This window comes from Homalodisca vitripennis, chromosome 4, assembly GCF_021130785.1.
Source record: "Homalodisca vitripennis isolate AUS2020 chromosome 4, UT_GWSS_2.1, whole genome shotgun sequence".
In the NCBI taxonomy this organism is placed as follows: Eukaryota; Metazoa; Arthropoda; class Insecta; order Hemiptera; family Cicadellidae; genus Homalodisca; species Homalodisca vitripennis.
The window spans coordinates 15,370,646-15,394,700 of NC_060210.1; the positions used below are offsets into that span (position 1 = coordinate 15,370,646).

General features: G+C 34.1%; 1 protein-coding gene across 5 annotated transcripts in view; it reads left to right on the forward strand.

Moving 5' to 3' along the window:
* The window catches only part of LOC124358976, a 200,632-nt gene extending 178,812 nt beyond the window's left edge, over window positions 1–21,820 (forward strand). For 4 of the 5 annotated variants that reach the window (XM_046811265.1, XM_046811267.1, XM_046811268.1 and 1 more), the window contains 2 exons: window positions 5,056–5,676; window positions 16,772–21,820. In XM_046811265.1, the coding sequence (XP_046667221.1) occupies window positions 5,056–5,676; window positions 16,772–17,008 (858 nt within the window). In that variant the 3' untranslated portion in view covers window positions 17,009–21,820. Of the gene's footprint in view, window positions 1–5,055; window positions 5,677–5,823; window positions 5,933–16,771 lie in introns of all 5 variants that reach the window. The other variant, XM_046811270.1, reaches the window with a different exon arrangement.
* Window positions 21,821–24,055: the final 2,235 nt, after the last annotated feature.

Below are 24,055 nucleotides of genomic sequence, written 5' to 3' on the forward strand. Positions count from 1 at the left end.
CGGCGAACGCCCAGCTCACAATATTATTATTAGGGGGCTGTCTGGTCTTACTGCTGAGGCTAAAGCTGTGGGCGGAAAATCCAACCAAAAAGGACGTTTGGAAATTGATCTTCACAGATAGTATGATAGATACTATAGTGAAGGAAACCAATAGAAAGCTGACGGAGCTTTAGAGGAAGAATAAGTGACCACACATCAAAGTATAATTACAATCCGTGTGATCAAGTAGAGGTAAGAGCTCTTTTAGGGTTGTTTCTTTATACCTCAATATTTAAATCTGGACATGAAGATATGAGATCTCTGTTCAACAAAGAATCCTACTGGGCGACCAATATTTTTAGCTACAATGTCGTGTAAAAAGGTTTGAGATTTTAATATCTTGTCTACGATTTGACGACTCCACGACAAGAGAACAGCGCAAGGCAGAAGATAAGGCAGCAGCAATATCTGATTTATTCAATCAACTAATCTCAAATGGCAGGGGGTTGTTTTGTCCAAAAGCAAATGTAACTGTGATGAGATGCTTGTGCCTTTTAGGGGCAAATGCCGTTTCAAACAGTATATGCCCAAAAAACCAGCAAAAATATGGCATAAAAATCTTTTGTATGGCCGATTCAGGTAGTTCGTATCTCTGTAATGCTTTTATTTACACTGGTTAAAAACTGTTACAGTGTTGGTCTCACCAGAGATGAACAACAACTACTGAAGAGTACGCAGACTGTCATAAAATTAACAAAGCATATAGAAAAGAACCAATCGTAATGTTACTGCTGACAATTGGTTCACTTCCATCGAGCTAGTTGACCAATTGAAACTAAGGGGATTAACATTTGTTTGGCACTATTAAAAAAAACAAAAAAGAGATTTCCTCCAGAATTTTTACCTCACAGGCAAAGACGTGTGGGATCTTCGCTGTTTGCTTTCCACAATAACACAACGTTACTTTCTGTTGTGCCGAAGAAAAATAAGGCCGTACTTCTTATTTCCTCGATGCACCACGATATTGAGACAAATTCTGAAATAAATAAGCCTGAAATTGTAGGATACTACAATTAAGACTAAGGGTGGCGTTGATACCCTAGATATGAAGACATCTATCTATGGGAGTAATCGAAAGACTCGTCGTTGGCCAATGGCAGTATTTTTATGCCATAATTAATATTGCCAGTGTTAACGCGTTCATATTGTTTCTTTGCTATCGGGGAAGTCCAGTTTTGACAAAGATTTCAGTTTATAAAGCAGCTGGCTTTTGAACTAGTAGAGCCTCATATTAGAAGACGACTAGAAATGCCTAACTTGAGAGCAGACCTGAAAAAGACCATTCTTTCTGTTCTTGGACAAGAACAGGAGCGAGGAGAAGTGCGTGACGATCGCCTACAAAAGAGGAAAACCTGCAGCATTATGCCCTTATGAAAAGAAGAGAAAAACCCAATACAAATGCATTGAATGGAGAACGCCATTTGTTTGGAATGCTCCCGCAAAGTGTGCCTAAATTGTGCAAGGTAGAAATGATGTGTTCATCATTCATCCAGGAATATTAAGTTTTCGTGCTGATTACTCTTATTTAAGCTACTTTTTATTACGTATACCATGTTCAATAAACCAAACTTAATGTGAAAAAGTGTCATTTTTCATTATTCCTTTGTTCAAATCCAACAAAAATACCCTTGATGATAATAAGTATAACATTCTTTAATTATCTAAGCATTGCATTTTAATGATAAGATTTAACTTTAAAGGCTTTTCCAATGTAAAAAAAAAAACAAATACTAGCGGTCTGACAGACCGGTATTTCTCTGGCGAAAACATCGGGCGGTCTGACATACCGCTATTTCCCTGGCGAGTCAAAAGTGTCCTATTTCGGTTTAAGGGTTAAGGTAGTAGATGTCATCATTTTGTTTTCAAAATTCAGAATAACCTGTTCTGTTACAGTTTCAACCGCTTTTACTGTGTTTTTAAACATGGGAGAAAACCAAATTGGTCCGGACAAAAAAGATTATTTACAACAAAAAAGTTGTACAATTGTTCTTTGATACAAAAACTCAAATATTTTACTAAGAATAGGAACTAATGAGATTGGTCGATAGCTAGAGGGGTCAGTCCTATCTCCTTTTTTAAAAATTGGCACTACTTTGGTTACTTTTAATGCTTGAGGAAATGTTCCTTGGTCTAGCATCTTGTTAAATAAATAAGTAACTGGCTCTAATACTATGTCAATGATGTCTTTCATAATTGAATTGGAAAAACCATAATAATCCTCACTTTTTTGAGGTACTCAAACCTAGATGTACAATATAAAACATCATTTCTTTCAATATTTTTCCATTTAAAAATCATTTTTAATACACCCTTATTTCTTATGTAATTTTCTAAATATTCAAGAGCAAGGTTATTATCATTCTGCTGGTCAGAAGTATTAATTATATTTAGAAGGTGAAAGTGTAAAGAAGTTATTAAAAGTCCTAGAATCAATAAAAGTTTCATGATGTTTTTTCTTCAACCTTTTTTTCTGTATTAATTATTTTCCAAGCAGCTTTACATTTATTTTTTGAATTGGTAATATATTTCTCATTGAATAATTTTTTCTGTCTTTTAATTTCAGATCTATACAGATTTTTTGCTCTTGTGTACACATTTTTACATTGTAGTTCATGAACTGTACCCTTACTGTTCTTAAGCTTATCATACAATGCAACTACTATTTTCCTAATATTTTCCAATTCTTTTGTATACCATTTACTACTTTAACCTATTAGTATTGTCACTATTGCCTAATTTAATATCTTTAAAAGGACAGCACACATTAAAAAAGTGCTTGTCAAGACAAAGTTAAAATAATCAAATGCTGCATCTACATTAGTAAAACGTTGTAGCTGTGACCAGTCTACATGAGTCAAACTTTCCCTAAAATTTTTAATAGCATATGGCGTTAACGTTCTAATGGTTGTAGTTGAAATACCTTTTTTTTATACCTGCGTTTGGAAGCACCAATTGTGTGAAAATTTGCACAAAACTGCTGCGTGATCTGATAAATGAGGTTCGATAACATTACAAGTTACAGTACCCTTTTTTACATTAGTAACTATATTATCAAGGCATGCCTCCACCCCTGGTGTTTTCTAGATTTAAGCAATGCATGTTGTGGGAACGCAGTAAATTGAAAAAAGAATCTACTTCGACATTACTTTTTTTTATATTGATATTAAAATCACCTGATATGATCAACTTCACTTTAGAATATTTTTTATTTATATAAACAAGTAGCTCATCAAAAAAAACTTATGAAATCCATTAATGAGAGAATTTGGTGTTCGATAAATTGTTATAATGATAGCATTCAAACTAACTAAAAATATACTGAAACCTCAAAAACGAAATCTACACATAAATGTTCTAATTCAATAGTTTTATACATTATATCTCTTTTAACATATATACTACACCCCCTCTTCTAAGGGGAGGCTTTCGGCAATAAACACTACCTACACAAAAAACCTGCTGGCACATATAACAAAGACTCTTCTGGACAAAGCCAGTGTTCATTTATAGTTAATACATGTATATTTAATTTATTTGACCATAGATTTAATTCTTCTAATTTATTTCTTATACATTTGAATATTTAAGTGATAAACAATGAGGCATGAGTCTTAGATTCTGGTGAGCTTCTACTTGTGCACTGTAGTTTTTTCCAATTGGTAGGCAGTTCCCTGACACATCATAAGTACCTGGAGGAGGAGGTTGCACATCTCGTAGGTCCAGACTGTGGTCAAGGATCATTCTTGGCAGTAATGGCTTTTGCTATTACTTCAGCTAACCACTTCTTTCCCCAAAAATTTAAGTGGAGACCTTGACGAGTGTGTAAAGCTCTCTCTGCTTTACTAGATTTCACTAGTGTGACGTTGGAGTACTTGCCACTGAGCTCCTTCGAGGCGCTTATTTGTCTTTTTTCAACTTCTTTGTTGACACAGGACCAACTAGCCAGGTCATAACGGTGTGGGAGGTCTACTAAAATGATATTTGTATTTGTAGCTCTGTCCAAGGTTTCAGTTATTAAAGTCAAAGCTTCATTTGCTTCATTTTTTTGCCACATCATTTGTGCCGCATACCATAACCAAGTAATCATTTTTATTTAAATTTACATTTTCTATATTTTTATAATTTAAAATTTGTCTTGTACGCCCCCAGGCCTCACAAAACCTACTGCTTCATGATTTTTATGTATTTTATTAAGGTTGCCAGGCTAAATCTCGTCCATGACTATCAGCACAAATGAGCACCTTATTCATGTGTGTCTCACTGTGGCTTCCATCAGTACTGGAGATCACTAACATTTGAAGTCTCATCTTCATCCAACTTGTAAAAACCTCAACTGGTTCCTTAATTCAATGGGATTTTGGTTTCCATTATACGTCTTGGGTATAGGGTTAGGTATATTTTTTTTTACTTTTTACGACCACTGAAAAACTCTCCAGCTTTGTTTTTTCAGAGCTCCATAAATCCAAATGATCAAAACTGAAAAGTTGTCCACTTTAAGCGTAAGCTTAAACAATTGTTACATTGAACCCTAATTAATTGCCTTGTTATTGATTAACTATGTTGTTTTTGGATGTTATGTGCATGGAAATGTCAACCATTTTAAACCTCAATACCCATTCACAGTAATATTCGCTTTCAAAAAGATGATTGGTCTTCTTTGAACAATTACATTTCTGTCACAACTGTTTGATATCTCCTTTTACTATTTTGATATTGTTTGTATGTGTGATTTACATGAATCTGTATGTGGCAGTGAGCAGATCAGTGTGAATTTCTGGACCAACACTTGTTTCCTGGATATGGAGAGATTGTTCTATTGAGTTCATAAAGTGTTGCTGATACAATTTTTTTTAATTTGAGAGATCACTTTGGAGTTGATATAGAATAGTGTGTTTGAATGACCGTAAGATATATCACCACGTCAGCTCTCAGCTTGTTATTTTTTATCTTGTAGTTGAGAGATCAAGGCCTTTCCAAGTTAACATATATTAATATAAATTTATGAATTTCTTATAGCTGGAAGAGAAGAGCATCGAGCTGGAGGGAACCAGGGCGCGGGTGCGACTGTTGGAGCGTCTGCAAGCAGCAAAGCTATCAGGAGAGTTGACCCACAGCCATACTCTGCCCCCGCCAAGCCACGAGAGTCCCCCTGCCCCCCTCCTGCCCCGCCTGGCCCTGCCCCCTCCCCTCCCTGCCACCGACCACTCGAGCAGCACCGAGTCCGCCCATCACGATGACATCAACAGTCCCAGGAGGAGGCCACCCAGCAAGATCCCCCTCAAGTCGTACACGGCGCCCAAACCCCCTTCTGGGAAACCGGTAGCGGCCGTGAGGACTACCACCAAGATTAAGGACACCACTCCATCCTGGGGTAAGAAAGAGAAGAACTGGGATCCGGTGACGAGGAGTATGAAGGACATCTCTGCTGGCAAGCGGGAGTCCCCGAGACCTGCCAGTCGAGAGAGTGTCAACACGTCCTCCAACATCAACCGAAGAGTCCGTAAAACCTCCAACCAAGACGGTAGTTTTTCCTCTACCAATTCCACCCCGTCCATTCGGCGGGACCCCCCCTCCTCCCCAGCTCCCAAGAAGATTCCCCAGAGAGACAGGATTATTAGCTCAGATAGTGAGTCCAAGGTACGACCATCCAAGTTGTCTTTTTGGAGTAACTGGCTTCGAATGTCGGGCCCTTCGTAATGAGGCACTCTGTGTTGTGGGCCACGAGTATTGCTTAGCGATTTGCTTTATTTGCTTTTTTATCGGTTTCATTTAACATTTCCGCAGGTAACATCTTTCCTTGAATTCCAACCTCCCGTTTTCCTGCTCCCCATTCTTGGACGATGGTCATCACCAGGGACATAACCAGGAGCCACTTCCATCACCTTTCGTATTTGTAAGTGGATTTTCATTTTATTTTGGTTTATTTGCAGTTATCTTTTGGTTTGCTGTAATTGGTGTTGGGTGTTCCAAGTTCAGAAACCTAGTACAAACTGTTACCATATATTACCAAACTAACTAAGTGGATTCTGTGCTAATTTTTCTTTGGTTTGGCTTTTTTAATGAGTTATGTACATACATACAAAAATGTGGCACTTTGATTAAACACGTCTGTATATGTACGAGTAAGTTATTAAATGATTTGTTTGGTTATTTTTTAAACCAAGTAGTTCCTTTTAATATTTTCCCCATTAGAAAATTAAATTTACTTATAACATATAATTTTGTATAATTTATTAATTATTTTACAGTATTACATTGAAGTCATTTTTACCTTTCTATGTATTGTATAGACATGCCTTTTAAGAAATAAAATTGCTAATAAATTGTTCAACCATTGCTCAAATATAAAATTTGTTTCTACTTTTTTAAATGCACACATTCTTTGTGATTAAGGCTGAACTTATATTGATTACATAATACTCTTCAAATACATTAGAAAACTGTCATACCAGGTCCTACAAAACTGTAGTTTGTGTTTTCCATGCATGTTGTTGAAATCATAACTTCAGTGGGTACTTTGTCTACACTTCTGATTGACTGTGCACTACAACAATTATATATAACTCTGGGAAAGTAAAGCGAATTGCATTGTGGGATGAACTGTTTGTTAACAGATGAAAAATGTGTTTTTTAACACGTTGTGCTCTAAAGATTTGACATTAAAGAATAAAATATGTAATACAACAATAAAAGCTTTTCAGTCTGGTGGGATTTTATGTGATAGGCATCTTTAATATAGGAGTGGAACTTATCACAAAATCATTAAAGATTTATATTTGTTTGTAGGTCACAACACTTTATGGTTTATTAGTGAAATAGGTGGAGAAGCCACTTTTTACATTATTACTACTGTAAATAAATATACAGGGCGTCCCGTAACTAAGTGGACAAAGGTGTATCGTACTATTGCCCAGATGAAGAAAAACATATTTCACCATTTGGATATGGGTTTGTACAAAAATAATAAATTAAATCCTACCAAATTTGGGTCAAATTTTAATCGTCACAAAGCTATAGGAAATACTAATATTATAAAAAAATGTGATATTATCTTTAATTCTCTCAAAATGGTGGGGCCATTTAAAACATTTTAACTTTTGATATCTTCAAAACCGACAATTTTACTAAAACCTACAAGACTAACAGATCTTAGCAGATGTTATCATAAATCTAATGGTACTAAAACTATTTAAATTGGGTAATTAATAACCGATTTACTGTGACAAGACAAGGTGCACTTTGAGGTTCTCAGTGAATATTAACTGTATAACTAGGATATGTCAGGTATACGATATTCTGAACCTGCTGTTTATAATTTTTTGTATTGTTGGCCATTTGCTGGGAACCTCAATTTGGGGCTCGATTTGTTTTGTCAAAGTACATACGCTCTATCAGTTACTTATTATTTGATTTAAATCATTTTAGTGTTATTACATTTGTGATGAAATTCACCAAACAATTTTGTTTTTGTAATTCGTCAATTGCTGGTTTTTTTAGGTATTCTACATTAAAAAATTGTAATGGCCGCCATTCATTTTAAAAGTATTAAAGATGAAATCATAATATTTTTTGTAGTAACTAGCCTTGTTACCGTAAACATGTGACCAAAATTTGGTAAATGTAATTCATTATTTTTTAAGATATTAATTTTTTATAATAAAAACGCATAGTCAGATGGAAAACTAAGCACTGGAGATTCATGTTGATATAGTGAAGAGCAATAATGTGATATACCTTTGTCTGGAGAATTACAGGACACCCTGTATAAACACATACACACAAAATTTATTAACAATGGGGTTTGGGGGATCCCAGACTTGTATTTCATTTTTTGGTTAAATATAGTAGTCATGATATGTAATTAACTCTTGAAGATTTCAGTTAGTTTCTGTGAAGTCATCAAGGAAATGTGCATTTTTCCAAGAGTCCAATAACAATTACAAAATAGAGGTGGATTGGGATATATAACAATTGGTAAATTTTTATATGTAGAGTTAAGAAAGCTGGGGGCAATCATTGAGAACATAACTGGTAATGTTGTTTTAATAACAACCAGTTTAAAGTTTGCCAATGATGATGGATAATTTGAAAGGCTAATCTGTTTTCAGATATTTGCCTTTGTTATCAGTACAGCATTAGTTTCTATTTTTGTAATGGTAACAATTACTGTCCAAAAACCTATTCTTTTCAACAAATTGTTGTTAAATTGTGTAACCCCAAGAACTGGCAGTGTTAACTCATGTACTTACCACTAGGGTCACTCTGAAGGTTTTGAGATATATGAATAGTTTTTGTGCTAGATTTGCCAAACATTAATTGTGTAATCTCCTCCAGCGTCAATGCACTTTTGAAGCCGGATTTTCCACTGCACCCAGCCACTCAATATTTGGAATGTAGTCAAAATATTTACAATTTCTCATCAATTTCGGCTTCTGAAGAAAAGCGATGACTACGCAAATCTTTCTTGAGATCGAAGAACAACCAGAAGTTGCACATAGCGAGTTTGGGTGAATAAGGGACGTGCTCAATCATTTTGATCCATATTCAGCCAAAAACTCACAGTTTTTGTGGCAGTATGAGAAGAGGCATTGTTGTGGTGCAAAATTAAACCCTTAATGTTCAAATCCTGTAAAACTCTAGCAATTGTATATCAGTGTACCAATTTGCGGCAGCTCTTCGTTCCTCCATTTTAATAGCCTTCACCGGTTGTTGTTTCTAGACCAATGTGAGGCATGGCTCATCTTCATACAACAATACATGACTCCTCAAGTTGGAACATCATAGCACAGGTCTCATTACCAGTGAAAATTCTATCAATTATCCAATGACCACCATTATTAACCAGTTTGAGGATCTGCTGGCTGATTTTCATATAGTCAGCTGTTTGCTCATCTTTTGTTTCAATAAAAAGTTTTTTGATTTTTAAAAAGCAATGCAATATTATTTGCACAGTTGTGGGTCCAATCCTTAGGGAAGCTTTAATCATTAAATACATGGAGTGTCAGTTCTCTTGGATCATAGCGTGCACCTTCTGAACATTTTCTTAGATGAAACCGAAATGCGGAACATTCTTTGTCGTGAAACGAATTACAAACTCTTTAAATTCTGAATCCCATCTAAAAACAGTGTGATGGTGCTTCTAAACCAAAGGCAATTTTGAGAGCACTTCTCTTGAGACAAACCTACTTTGAAACCATAGTACAAAAATGCTCTTAAAAATTTCATGACTTCACAAAATTGATCTTTCCAAACAGATTTTACAAGTACACTGATGAAGTTGCTGTCAGATACTGATTGGGCTCTGACAATCAGATAAGAATGATAAGATTATTGAAATGTGCAGTATCTGCCAAGATTATTGAAATTTGCAGTATCTGCACGTATCTCAAAACCTTCGGAATAACTCCTGTACAAATAACTATTTAATAAATTTTCAAACTTTTTATAAAGCTGTTATAAATTGTAGTATATGACTGATTTCATATACTATATAGAAACGTAGTGTTGCTGATTTTTTTTTGTTTCACTGAATGATGGCAAATATCCTGAAAAATCCTGTTTCCTTCACAATCCTTCCATTGTCAAAAATAAACTTCAAACAAAGAACTGATTTTATTGTTTTTCGAAAACCTCAAAATGAATAATATTTAGTTTGATTTGTTCCTTTAATAATTTGAACTTGATGTTTTTTCAGGTGCTTGTGATAACATATCTTGAGTGACAAGTTTATGTGCGATTAGGCAAAAGTATGGAACCCCCTTTTATCTTTCAAACCCCCTTAACCACTAACATTACATACAGCACATTTTAATAGGATAAAAAAGTGTACTTTTGGTGTTTTTGTCGTCCACTATTTCAAATGGGGTATTTGACGGTTAACTACATTATTTATGATGGAAAGCCTTGTTAAGTGAAAGAAAGAAAGAAGAGAAAGAAAGTTATTTCTCAAACAACACCTTACATACATACATACATTTAAGAAGTATATCATGAGAAATATTTAATATTCCAAGGCTTAGCCTGATTGGAGGCTTTACTGCAATTTTAAAATATCACAGTTCAAATGGCAACTAAATTATAAAAACAAAAATAAAGTAATTATACTTAAATCTATAATACACAATCAAAGATACAATAAATACTACTCTTCCAAACGACTACAATTTATAATATGAACACTTACAACATCTGCCATCGTTCAGTGAAACAAGAAAACAGTAACACTACGTTTCGAGATCTGCAATCTGATCTCTTCTTCAGGTAAAGAACTAACCTAATACATAATTACAAACTAGGTTAAAATAAACAAATCTTACTAAAGCGTTGTGGCACGCCTGAGTCAGGAATCACAACCTACATGTTGTTGTCAACTTCACTAACACTAAAGACATGCACTTAATACAAAACTATACAAAACACCAATCATTAAAACTAAACTACGGAATACAGGTCACAATACGTCTTCACTCGTCTACTAACCACCTACGACTGACCAGAGGGACTAGCAGATTGATCAGATTGCAGATCTCGAAACGTAGTGTTACTGTTTTCTTGTTTCACTGAACGATGGCAAATGTCCGGAAAAATCCTGTTTCCTTCACAATCCTTCTATCGTCAAAAATAACCTTTAAACAAAGAACTTACAACATCATTAGACAAAGCTACTTAAATACTTATTGAGAGAATTTATAATTTAATAACTATAATAATTATAATACAAGGCAATATAAAGTAAGTAAAACAAAGTAGGAGGGGAAGTGCTTATGCTTCTCTAGCTTATTCCGTATGAAAATGGTGAGTATTTGACATATTAGGATATTTTATTAAAAAATTGTATTTTCTTATGGAATGACAGAGTTTTCATGTAAACCTCTAGTTTTCACCATTCATATTATTTCACCAGATCCTTTAAAATTAGGCATCGCTAGGTGGAGCTTTCCATAAGAAATGTTACTATCCTGCAAACACCCCATTTTGAAAAATTCCACAAAGTCACAAAAGTCATGAACGAGTGCCTTTTCATATAATATTAAGACATGCTGAGTTTAGTTTTACTGGTCAAAGCAGTTACATAGATATAAGGGTGTTTCTATCCTGTTTCTGCTAGCTCTATATAAATTAACATGCACAAAAGAACAAAACATCTAATACTCGAGTAATTCTCATATAAATAATGTAGTTGACTGAGAGTATTATACTTAATCTGTATTAGTACTGTTCCAAGGAACAGAGTAAATAATTTTACATACATTGAATTGATGTAACACACATTAGCTGAACTTGAAAATCATTAATTGTATCTATATAAAAAAGAAAAAGTTCTAATAATTTAACAAAATCCTGCTCATTTTTAGCTAGATCGTTTGTAAGTCCATTTACACTAATTTTGAAACACCAACAAAAATTAATTTTGACGTGACAACGTCTTAAATTAGGTTGCGGCTCGGAGTCACTCATGAAAAAGTGTAACGCCCGGTAACGTTACGATGCCCGTCCAGTGGGTCCGCCGCACGGGATAAAGCAGATAACTGTGGGTCCGCTGCACGGGATAAAGCAGATAACTGTGGGTCCGCTGCACGGGATAAAGCAGATAACTATGTTTATTCGTGAAAATGTGGAGTGCTTAGATTCGTCATTTACAACAACTACAACAATAAAGGTAAATAATTGTACACTGATATTTCATTATCGTAAACTATGATTGATTGATTAATTGTTAGATTGACACAAAAGTTGAGAAACTGAGTTTATAGGTTATGTCATACTATTGACAAATGTTGAGAGTGTTAAGTAAATTATTAGTTTAAATCACTCTGCAATCAATCGTAATTCAGTCGATTGAGAAGAAACAGCGCGTATTGCTAGTCAAACATTTAAAATAACAAATTATAACCTCTAACCTGTCATAACAGTGCGACCAAACAAACGAACTAAACCGACCAATCACCACGCGCAGAGTTAGAATTTAACTGTGTTTAGCAAGAATTTCAAATTCCAATTTTAGTAAATGTTTTATTCAACTTTACCATTTACAATAACAAATTTTAATTAATTTCAAATGATGTACAATGTTTTAGTAAACAAAATATATTTCTATAGTTAAAATTTGTGCAATTCTTATTTTCATTCAATTCCTTGTTCCTATTGTGCAATTTAATAATATTCATATCAATAAATATTCTACCGAGAAAAAGACGTCACGTAAAATCTTCGCCCGTAAAACCGACTTTACAGGCAACCATAATTTTTTGTATTAAGTTTTACTCAGCTGATATTTGTTTTAAATTGTTGATTCACACCTGATGATGGCATCTTCGATGTCGAAAGGCCTTGTGTTAAAATTTAGAAATTATTGGAGAATTGTGAGTTTTCTTCTACAAAATAATAGAAAATTGATATTTTCAATAAGAAGAGCTCCTCCTCCTTCATAAATACTTACATTTTTTTTTTATTACCCCATATAATGATATTTGCCAGTTCAGGAGTTAGATGTATGACAAACACAATTCATACAAAAAAGATTTCTAAGTAAATATTTTAAATTTTTCGTAAAATGTAACAAATTTTTATAAAGTAAATTTTTTAAGTTTAACAAGATTTTACTGAAGACTGTTTTTGTTCAATTTACAAGGGGTATTAGAAAAATAAGGTTCTCATGATTTTTTAAAATAGACAGCTTTCTACTTAGTGTTATACATCAATTTAAAACTTAAAAGTTAAGCTATTTTTCCACATAATCACCTTTTCTGTCCAAACACTTTTGTAGACGATGCTCCAACTTTTCTATTCCCATGTTGTAGAATTCTGCCGTCATTCCTTTGAGGAATCAAGTAACCTCTTCCTTGACTTCATCATCGGTACTTAAGCGTTGGCCACTCAAGTGTTCCTTTAATTTTGGGAATAAGTGATAATCACTTGGGGCTAGGTCTGGGCTGTAGGGGGGATAGCCGATCTTCATGCAATATTGTCTCAACTTTTTCAACAACTCCATCTGAAACTGAAGGCCGTCCACTTTGGTTTTCATCGTGAATTTCCATGTGGCCTTCACTGAATTCTCTACACCATTTCCGAACGTTTTGAACAGATATGCAGTTTTCCCCATAAACTTTGATTAACTGACGATGAATTTCAATAGGTGAAATCTGTTTTGCATTAAAAAATGTATCACAGCACGAATTGCGCATCTGGCGGTAACAACGATAGGGAGCTCCATCTTCGAAGGCAGCTAGGCCGGCACTGTTGGACGTAGCGAGGCGTGAGTGGGATGGATAGAGCGAGGGACAGCTGATGAGTAAGACAGTGTTGCCAGATTTCTCCCAACATATCGTATTCTGTCTTGCGGCATAGGGAACCTTATTTTTCTAATACCCCTCGTACTTTCCAGTGTAAATAGTGATCACTGTATCCATGCTGGTAATCTCATGCTTATGTACTCTGGTTGTGTTTCATTGACTTGGTCATGTTATAAAAGGGATTTGGAGCATGATAAATGCTGGGCTGGCTTTGGGCAAGTTACCTCCGACTATCTTGACTTTGCTGTTGTTGCATGGGCATGGTAACTTAATCTGGACTAACACTATGTGACCTGTCGTCTGCAAGTCAGATGTTGCTGAATATTTACTGTCGTTGAAAGTGTCAACTACATCTTTCGAATCGTATGTAATATTGTTGGTGAATTGTCTACAATAATTCACCTGAACTATTTTACTAGTTCATATTTAGACCTTAATTGTCTTTTCAGTGTTTCTTCTTAGATGTTAGCACTAAAAGGGCTAAAACAATGTTAATAGTGTGGTAATAGTAATTTTTGGTTATAAAGCTTACACGTCCAGAATTTTACATCACTGTGTTCATTCAGAGTATGAAAGTGTTGTAACATCCAGGTTCACATAAATCAATCCTAGTTGATCAAATAATATGACACCTACACATAGTTGTTCCTATGAAGTAAAATTTATTACTTAATTTCAACTCGAAGTTCACAAGATAAGAAGTTTGCCAATTTAGAAAAAAAGATTCACTAGTGGTGTGGTTATAAGTGTTGGAATTTCGCAGCCCAACACCTATTTATTATTAGCCTGGACTACAGGCTAAAATAGTGTTGTTATACAGGATTATGTTTATAATAATGTGTACATGTGGTTAATTCTGTTATCCTGTGGAGCCCCAACATTCCTGAACAAACACAATTCTCCTGCCACCTTTAATGGATAAATAATGATGATATATAATTGTTACCAAGAGCTACTTATCATGTTATGGGTCTTAAATAAATTATATTAAATATACTTTGATTGCCTGACTGGTATGTCTTTCCCCAATGAAGCCTAAACGTGTTCCTACTAGTTTGATTTAAAAGTTAATTATCTCCTTAGTATGTGGCTCCTACACCCATAGAAATATATTTTTTATTCCATATTTAAATATTTCGAATAACCTTCTAAACGGAACGTAAGGATGATGGCCCAAATGTTAAGGTGATTACATTGCCGCCTAAACTATAGCGTTGCTCCTCCCCTTACAATCATTCTTCTTCTTGCTCCGTATTCGACAATCTGTCCGACTCCCAAGATCATGATACTAGGTCAGCCACCATACTAGATTAGAATAATGTCCTCTTAGCTGTGCTTCATGAAATAGAAAAATATGTAAATGAATATGATGGTATTTGTGGAAGACAAATGGATCTGGACGGAGATAAAGTACAGGAATAGATGGATGCTTGGTTATGTGAGATTGGGCAATATGTAATGATGTTTAATGCAAATGAGATGGTGGTATCACTTACTATAAAGGGAAAAGAAAGAAGGATTTAGGCTGAAAGAGATTCAAGAGAAGAGCTGTTTCCTGGAGAAGGAAAAGATAAAAAGGATAAAGGACTTTCAAATGTACACATAATAGAATGATAGGATTGATAAGGAAATCAATGAACGAGTGAGATAAGCACAATTTTTTAGACTACTAATTGGAGTATAAAAGGAAACGAGGATTTACTAGTGAAATAGTAAAGACGTTTTATTTTACCAGGCGAAGTTAAGGCTAAGAAGCCCTCTCTAACATTTAACCTGGGGACCAACGGCTTAAAGGTGACTTCCGAACCACCCCCAACGGCCGGGCAGACTGCTTGCAAGGACAGGATTGCTCAGCGGTCACCCATCCAAGCAGCAGCCACGCTCGACATTGCTTGATCCAGTTATCTTGTGATAACTGTTGTACCCGCTACACTTGGCCACTGGCGTAGGAGTGAAGCGGCTAAAACCTAAGTTAGAGAATGACCGGTGTTTGAAAGGATTGAGAAGTCCATAATAATATATCAGGGATGCTACAGGTCAGGGAAATCAGGGAAGTCAGGGAAAAAAAAACAGGACTGGAAATCAGGGAATCCGGTCTCAAGTCAGGGAATTTTCACGTTGGTCAGGGAAAAATATAAAATTTTTTACACAAATAAACTTACTGCCGCCGTGCCGAGTCCAAGCCTGCAGACGACGCGGTGCATATTTTACTTCTGTGTTGTAAAAGATCATTTAAGTCAATCTTTTTGTACGTATTAAACTGTGTTCACCTTATTTTTTGCTTTTTCTATATTTGCCACCCTGTTAGCCTCAACACCGCTTTTTTCCACCCATTAATTGCCAAAAAACCCTGGGGATTGCGTCGAAAAAGTCAGGGAAAATGAAAAATTTGGTCTGGAAATCAGGGAAAAGTCAGGGAATTTCATTATTGGACTCCTGTAGCAACCCTGTTTAAGATTATGGAGAAACATAAAAAAGGAAATGAATGTAGTTCCCAAAAAATGTATAGGAAAAAAATAATTGACAACATGAAGGCTTGGAGACGACTGGTTCATGAACATGGAGGAAGAGATGCACTGCAGTTGTTAAAAAGGCATTCGCAGTTCCATATATAATATCATAACCAGTACTATATTTGAATAATTTTCTACAGTAATAGTCACTATTATTAGTTAGCCTAGTGAGGATGCAATACTATTATCAAATACGTGAAGATTTTTGGCTCAGCTTTTTCTGGATGTATTGAACTCAGGTCATTGTTTTACGTGTTAATAGACATTTTATTGATATCTTTGTCATTTAAGGACAACTTTACAGTCTTCATGTTCTGTACACAATCAGATCGCCAAAATTGGATAAACATAAAATTCTGAAATAAAAGTGTTTGAATAGGACTGGATGAGGAGGATCTTTGGGACGATTGCATACAGGATGCATCTGTTTGACCACAACCACCAACACAATTCCAGTGATCATTAACTTTCTGCGTTATTTTGCTAGCACAAAATCATGCTAATTACTCTAGTTGCTGTTGCTGTTAATGTTTCAAATGAGTGCTTAATAATATCATTACACTCATGTTTATTATTTGTTACGATATTTTTGTTTGTAGATATACACGCTACAAAGGATTAGTATAATTATACCTTGCGTAGGTGTTGTATGTTACATCAAATAATTATCTTGGTCTTAGTTTCTAATAAATTATATCTCTATACAAAATCCCAATTATATTGATATACCAGTCATTAATGAGTTGTCATATATTAATCAGTGATGTACAGGTTAACCTTCCTAAAGTAATGATTATGCATCTTTCGTATGATTTTTAGATGACAGCCACATAAGAAATCTACTGTTACTCTGACTTTAATGAAAGTAATATTTTAATTGAAACCACTTCCTCGACAGTAACGTACTAATGTTGCTGTTGTTTGCAGGCCAGACCAGTCTCGGAGTACCCCGACTCTCTCAACACAGATGAGCCCCGAGCGTCAGAGGTCAGTAGCCAGGAGCTGGACAGGTCGCTGCCGTCGCGTGTGTGGCGTCACTCGGGCAGTGACACGGAGTACTTCGACAGCATCGACAACCACTCCAGCTGCTACCAGTCCGCCGGCGAGCGGGAAGCACTGGCGGACTGCGACTCACTGGAGACGGAGCTGGGAGACCTCGTGTGATTGGGGCGTGCCTCTGTTCATGTTGATTAATTTGGTGCCATTTTGTCGCCGCGTTTTTAGATCGTGTCTGATCATTGCAACTCTTCACGTATATCAACTTAAATTTGTGTATCTTTCAAGTAGCAGAATATTTAAAGAAATGTTTTGAAAGTAATTGTTGTAGATAAAGAGGATTTGTATCTGATCACTTTTGCAACGAGGAATTTGACACAGCACACAAAATTCAGGAATTAATTTGGAACGTAAAACGGAAAAGAGAATTTCATAAAAATCAACATATCGATAAATTCAATAATTAAAGCTTGTCTGATTAATAATTTCAGTATTTGCAAAAAAAAAAAAAGAATTTCTTAGTTTTTAATTTATGTAGTTACTTGGAAGAAAGAATTATTACACAGATATTGTATTCCGAATCTCTCACTTATTCATAATAATGCTTTTCAAATTCAAATAAAGTCCTCATTAAAAAAATGCATGTGATGGATTTCAACAGGAAACCTGTGTTTATACCGTAAAAGTTTCAAAAATCAGTTTTTCTTATTGAAAAGTCTAAATTCAATGAGCAATAAATTTGTAATTTAAATAGGATTAGAAAATATAACAGGTTTAAATATTCCTCGGGACTTTGAGGGCTGTCAAGAAAGTCATATACATTTAGGATGAAGGGAAAGCCTAACACAACAAAAATACATATCAAGGAATGTTCTTAAATAATTTTTCTAACTATATGCCATCAAATTTACACCCGGATATACTGAATCAACGGTGAGCTTCTCTATAAGAATAATGTTTAACCTAGAATCATTCATTCTCTTATATTTGGCCACACAGTTTAGCAAGATCTCGTTTTCAACTTGCAACTAATATGCAGCCAAAACCTCTTTGGGTTTTTTTATAAAATATTTCATATTTAGTGACCAGGAGTGATTAAATCGTTATAAAAAAACAATTCATTTAATCCATATCTTGAAAATGGGAAATATCTTGTAAAACTTTCTGACCAAATATAGATGGTTTCTAGGTAGAATGGTTACAGGTTTACCACTTATCTTTTTTTTTTTTTTTTGAGAAAAATCAAGATGGCTGCCAGTAGAGCTCTTAAGGTACTTACTATTATCATAATGTTGTTTAAGCCCAATTTCATATTTTTTAATTTTGTCGTCTAAGATTCATTGAAGCTTGTCTGCATTTCATGGACGTTTGAAAAGCAATGTTTTGTAAGCTATTATTTCCACATACAATTTCATATAGTAAACTTTGGAAGTATTAGGGAAATGGAACTAGGGATTTTAATTAATCGTAGTTTTATCTTTCATAATTTATTTTCAATATTAGTCACAATAGTAGAAGAAATACTATGGTCCAAAGTGTGACTTTGGCCTTCAACTTTTCACTCACACTCATAATTGGTGCTTCTAAAGCAATTTAATTCCTTAATTATGTACTAAAGATCTGTTACAATTTATATCTGATTACTACCGGAATGTCTTAGGATCCAATAGTGTTTGCAATTTGAAATGCTTATAAATTTCCAATTCTAAGTTCACCCCACTATGGTTTCTGTCACATTTTCCAACTGATAAAATAGCTTCGGTAAATAGTGTTGTCAGGAAGAGTTTGCGACCGATTTCTACTGCTATCTCCAGCTTGTGTGAATTATCAATGAAACTACATATTTCTCCTGAACTCGTCCGTCATTGGTGTACATATATGCAAAAGTGTTTCTCGTGGTGCGTGTATCACAGAGCTGGAGATGAATATTAAACTGTTAATTGCGTAAGTAAAGGAAAAACTGTTTTATAGAAATTAAACTATACAAATTGGAAAACCGAATTCACGGAGATTGTAAAATTTTTATTAATTTTACAATTTAAATAAACACTTAAAAGTACAACTTTTACTTAAAGTAATTGCTGATTAACCGCAAACGATTATGTTCCTTATATTTGAAAACGTTAATTTAGGGTATTTTCTAATTCAAATCCATTTGATATACAAAAAAACAAAAAACAAAAATTGGTTTATATAAAAATATATGAAAAAAATTGATACACGGGATGTGGTGACCTTAATTAGGGTTCAAAAACAATTGTAAATTGTGCATTAGATAAAAGAGTGTGTTAAGTAACGACATAAAATTTAATTTAAATAAATAGCCTCGGAGAAATAGTTTTTAAGAATGCTAAAAACTTGGTATATCATATGAATAATTTCTTGTAATTTTGTTTTTCTAAACATATCAACAGACAAGGTGATTTTTAAATTGGGTATTTTTAACTGCTTCTCAGTTTAAAAATGTAGTGGATAAAAGGCATGATATGTTAGGCTTTGGGTGTTCCTGCTGTATAAATTAAACTAAAACCTACTTTCTCATCGATGCCAAATGCTGGTGTTGTATACTCAGCTGACCAGAAAGTTTAAAATATGCCTACGTGGTACACATGATGAATTGAGTTGAAACTGGACCGTTCAGAAGCGATGCATTTATTTATGGCACCACTTTAAACACTGAGGCAACATCCAGGCACTTGTGGTTGCTACTGTGGCAACATCCAGACACTTGTGGTTGCTACCGTGGTAACATCCAGACACTTGTGGTTGCTACCGTGGCAACATCCAGAGACTTGTGGTTGCTACCGTGGTAACATCCAGGCACTTGTGGTTGCTACCGTGGCAACATCCAGACACTTGTGGTTGCTACCATGGTAACATCCAGACACTTGTGGTTGACAGTTCCTCAAGATCACTCACTACAAGAACTTGCTCTATTAGTGCTATAATTGGATAGTTTTTTTACAGAAACTCTTGAGGCTCACCATATCTCAGGATATTACCTTAAAAATACAACTTTTTACATGCATAAACTCTTGTACGATATTGTATTTCTAAATGGTTTGAAAATCGTATTTTTGAACTCGCTAAGTAGTTAATAGATAGTTGCATTAATGTTCTTTCTTAAAATATTTTAAAATTAAGAAGTTGGAGGAAAGTGTTTATTTTTCTTATTCAAAATTAAATTGTATTACTTTCTTGTTATGTTTGTTTTTCTGTACCTCGAAGGTATATAGTTTGTTGTAAGCCAAAGCACTCCGTATAGGAGTATAATATAGGTAAAAAAATTATTAAAATAAATTTAATATGTTTTATATTGTTTTTCCTTTTTATTTATTGTTATCGCATTTTTGTTTTGATCTCTATGATTTTTATTTAACAAATCTGTTTTATTTATTTATTCGTTTATTTACTGTTAAATCGCATAAATGTAAGCAACCCCAAATTAAAATTATTATATCAGCAGTCAAGTGATGATCGTTTATCGTTGTAGTGCAGAAACTATTCCGGAAGGTTATTAATTATGTTCACTAGTAAAATTAATTGGAACCATCTGCTTGGAGGCTGTAGTAGCAAAGTTTTTTCCATCCACACGTTTTTGATAGTTTTAATTTTATACTATTTTCTAAACTTGAAACAAAATGTTTTAACTTATTTTTGTAAATCTGAATGTAAAATGTGTTTAAAATTTAATGATAAACCTAGACATGTTTATACATACTATTCTTAGTGTTGTTGTCCGATGTTTTTCTGGAATATTGACAAGAATGGGTTTGACTTGATTCAAACTTTCACTCATATCTTGCCTTTTCCGGATGTACCCAAAACCGATTTTAAACTATTTCATTGCCAAGTTTGTTTATTCGATACAGATTCAAAGAGTAACATGTTTATGTTATTTTTGGAAGTTTAACACATTTTAAGGTATTATTTTCCTAGAGCTATAAGACTTTGTCTGCATCAGATATTGTAGTGCTAATGAAATTTGTTTATTAATATTTTATAGACAGATTACGTTGTGTTTTCTCTGGATTTATTATTCTATGATCGTTTAATATATTCATGTTCATGTTTGTTATCCACGTTTTGTTTATATTTTGCTTAGTATCTGATTTTCTGTAAAATAATTGTGTTTACCATATTATTTTCCAATTATTCAATTGAATTGAATTATTTAGATCACTCTTTAAGTGTTACTGAAACTTAAATTGTAATTGTGATTTACTATGAATAATGGCTAATTAAAAGTAGTGAATATTCCTGCTCTCATTTGAGCATAAAACGTTCTAGACTGTTTTGCTTGAAAAATTTTCTTAAACTATTTTGTTTTGTTGTAACATTTTGTAATTCTTTTATATTGAGACTGAATAGCAGAGAATGGATGTATGATTTCCATTTTATAAGAATTAAAAGTGTATACCAGTTTTGAAACGTATGCTTTCCGATAGTTGCATTCTTCTAGCCATAGTACTCCATTAATCATATATTGAACTAGTAAAACAAGTTGAATGTTGTTTAAGAAATAGACCCTTTTCAGTGTTATCAATCACGTCTTTGTTGATTGTATAGACAAATTTATTTTTTCACTTTTTTATACAGCTTGGTTTTTTAATACTCAGAATTTTTCCAGATTTTATACGCCATAAGTTAAAAAATTAAAATTGTATTATTTGATCAAACAATGCCATAATGCATAAAACTTGATGATAGACTAGATTGTTGTAGTTGTTTACTATTCCATGAGTACACTATAGGTGCCTGTTTGTATATATATACATATAGTGACGAAGCATTTGTATATACACTCCACGTTTTTTTCTGTGATACTTTAGGCATACAAGGCAGGCTAGTTGATTAGGATTGTATAGCAATATATTGTGTTAAAAGAGTGTTGTTTTGTAAGTGTTCCACATTATTATGGTTTTGTATGATATGTAATTTTGTTTATATCAAATACAGTCTTTTATTTTATGATTCGTAGGGGTGATTTTTTAATTTTAATCCACCCGACTTTTCCAGTCCTCTCCTAACCGATGGTCTCAAATTGCCCAAATCTGTTTTTATCATTGCTCTTTGTTTTGTACTGCCATCATAAGTTCCCAAACTGGACATGAAATAATGTATTCACACTAATTTTATACATGTTCACTAAATTGATTTTTACTTTTGTTGCTGCCTATGAGAAAAGTGGTGTTTGTTTCTTCAAAACCAATCGTGTTTTGTTTTTAGTACCAACAGGAAAAAGGATAGAGATTTCATAATAAGAGTAAATGTAAGTTTAAGTTTTATGGTACTCGTATTAAAAACAAATTGAGTGTATAATCTTAATGTTTGTATGTAGAGGACGTAAACATTCATTTACATTTGAAAATGCAAATTATTATTCCATTTAATGTAAACTTTGTAAGGATAACAATGTTATTAATACCTCTATACTATAGGGAATTTAACAATGACAAGGAACATTGTGACAGTTTTGTTCAAAGTTTTTTAAATTAGAAAAATGCGAATAATGTTCTCCTGGACAGAGTGGGCGATTTAATCCGGTTCGAAAGAGTGTGTCAACCGGGAGAGAGTTAAACCTTAAATTTACAGGCCTAATGTTGTTAGTTGTGCAGTTTCTCATATTTAGGTCAGCAACTTACTGCCTTATCACTTGGCCCAACAGACATCCTCTGCAGTAGACTAAACTTATTGATCAACCATTTTATTCCAGAATCTTGACATTTGTGGCTAGTGATTTGCCGCTCCTGGACATCCATAAGTTTACTCAAATTTAAGTGACATCGGTTTTTGCTGTGTCCATTATAGGTTCAACTGGAAGGTATAAACCAGCCAGGAGTGAATCCTCCTAAATTAGTACGCCTGTACATCGAAAACATGTGTTTGTTTTCTGATAGCTGTTTCCCACAGAGAAACTGGTGATTTCCTATTAAGGCTAAAAATGCCTGAGTGGTTCCAAACTGATCCACCATAGACCAAGATCAAAATGAAGCAAATATATCAAAATGCCATTCCATAATAGTCTATGGATGTTACACATGCAATAATCAGCAAAGTTACACTTAAATTTATTGTCTAAAAGAGTTAGCACATTCACGACGATAGCTTTTTTTCCGGACTTTTGGCAAACAACCATAATCAGTTTTTTACGTCAAGCGTCTTAAGTATAACAAGTAAAGTATGTAGACTTAGCAATTGTGCACAAAAACAATATTACATTACATTTGTTTCCAATCTTTCTGTGTACCCCAAGGGGGATTCCAAAAAATTCATTTAGCTTAAAAATTAAGCAAACATGCGCCTGACAGGGTACATAATAGTCTGAAGTATTTTATTTAAGCTCGGGATCAAATTAAACAAACCAACAAAGCAGAAAAATGGAATAAAAAAAAGCTTAACAACGATCAGGTACACAATGGCAGTTGTGAAAGATCATGTGTACGCGATGGAGTATATGTCATCGTGAACGTGTTAAATGAAACACTATTCTTCTCATAGTTGTTTTAAAGAGATGTGCGGCCTTAGATAAATTCATATGTTTTATTAAATTTTTGTGCCATGGTATCTTCTTAGGCATGGCACCCACTGCGACTGGCTCATCCCAGCTGGGATAACAGCTACGGATACCAGCTATGGACTGGCCTTTTTGTGAAGTCGAAATATACACAATCAAATGAACACCCGCCCACTGCGACTAGGCCGGGCCGGTCGCAGTGGGCGCCGTGCTTTAGTGGGTAACTGCACACAATATCACTCTTAGTATAGTTTGTAAGGTTTTTGCCAGGAATACTGCCATTCAACCTCGTTGTGCAGTAGTGTTGTGGTGGTTTTTGTTAAGAAATTACAGAAAAAGAGGGATTCCGATCGAACTGTTCAACCAATTATAGAAGTAAATTTTTTAAATTGATGAGAATTTATTGTCCACAAAATTACTAATTGCAAATTTTCATTATTAATTTTAACCATAAATTCTTTAAATTAATTTTTGTTCTAGTAATAAAATAATTTTCTGAGTCTATGTATCAAATTTTATAATTTTTTAGTTTACAAATGTGTTTTTAAAATTAAAATTGGTTGAGAATTAAGGAAAACAAAGACACACAAGTAAATTTGGCCACACAGTGCTTCCATCTATTGATAAATTTTGTTACATTTTCCCGTATGTTTAGCCTACTTCTCACTCCCAAGTATGCCACTAGAACCAAAATATAC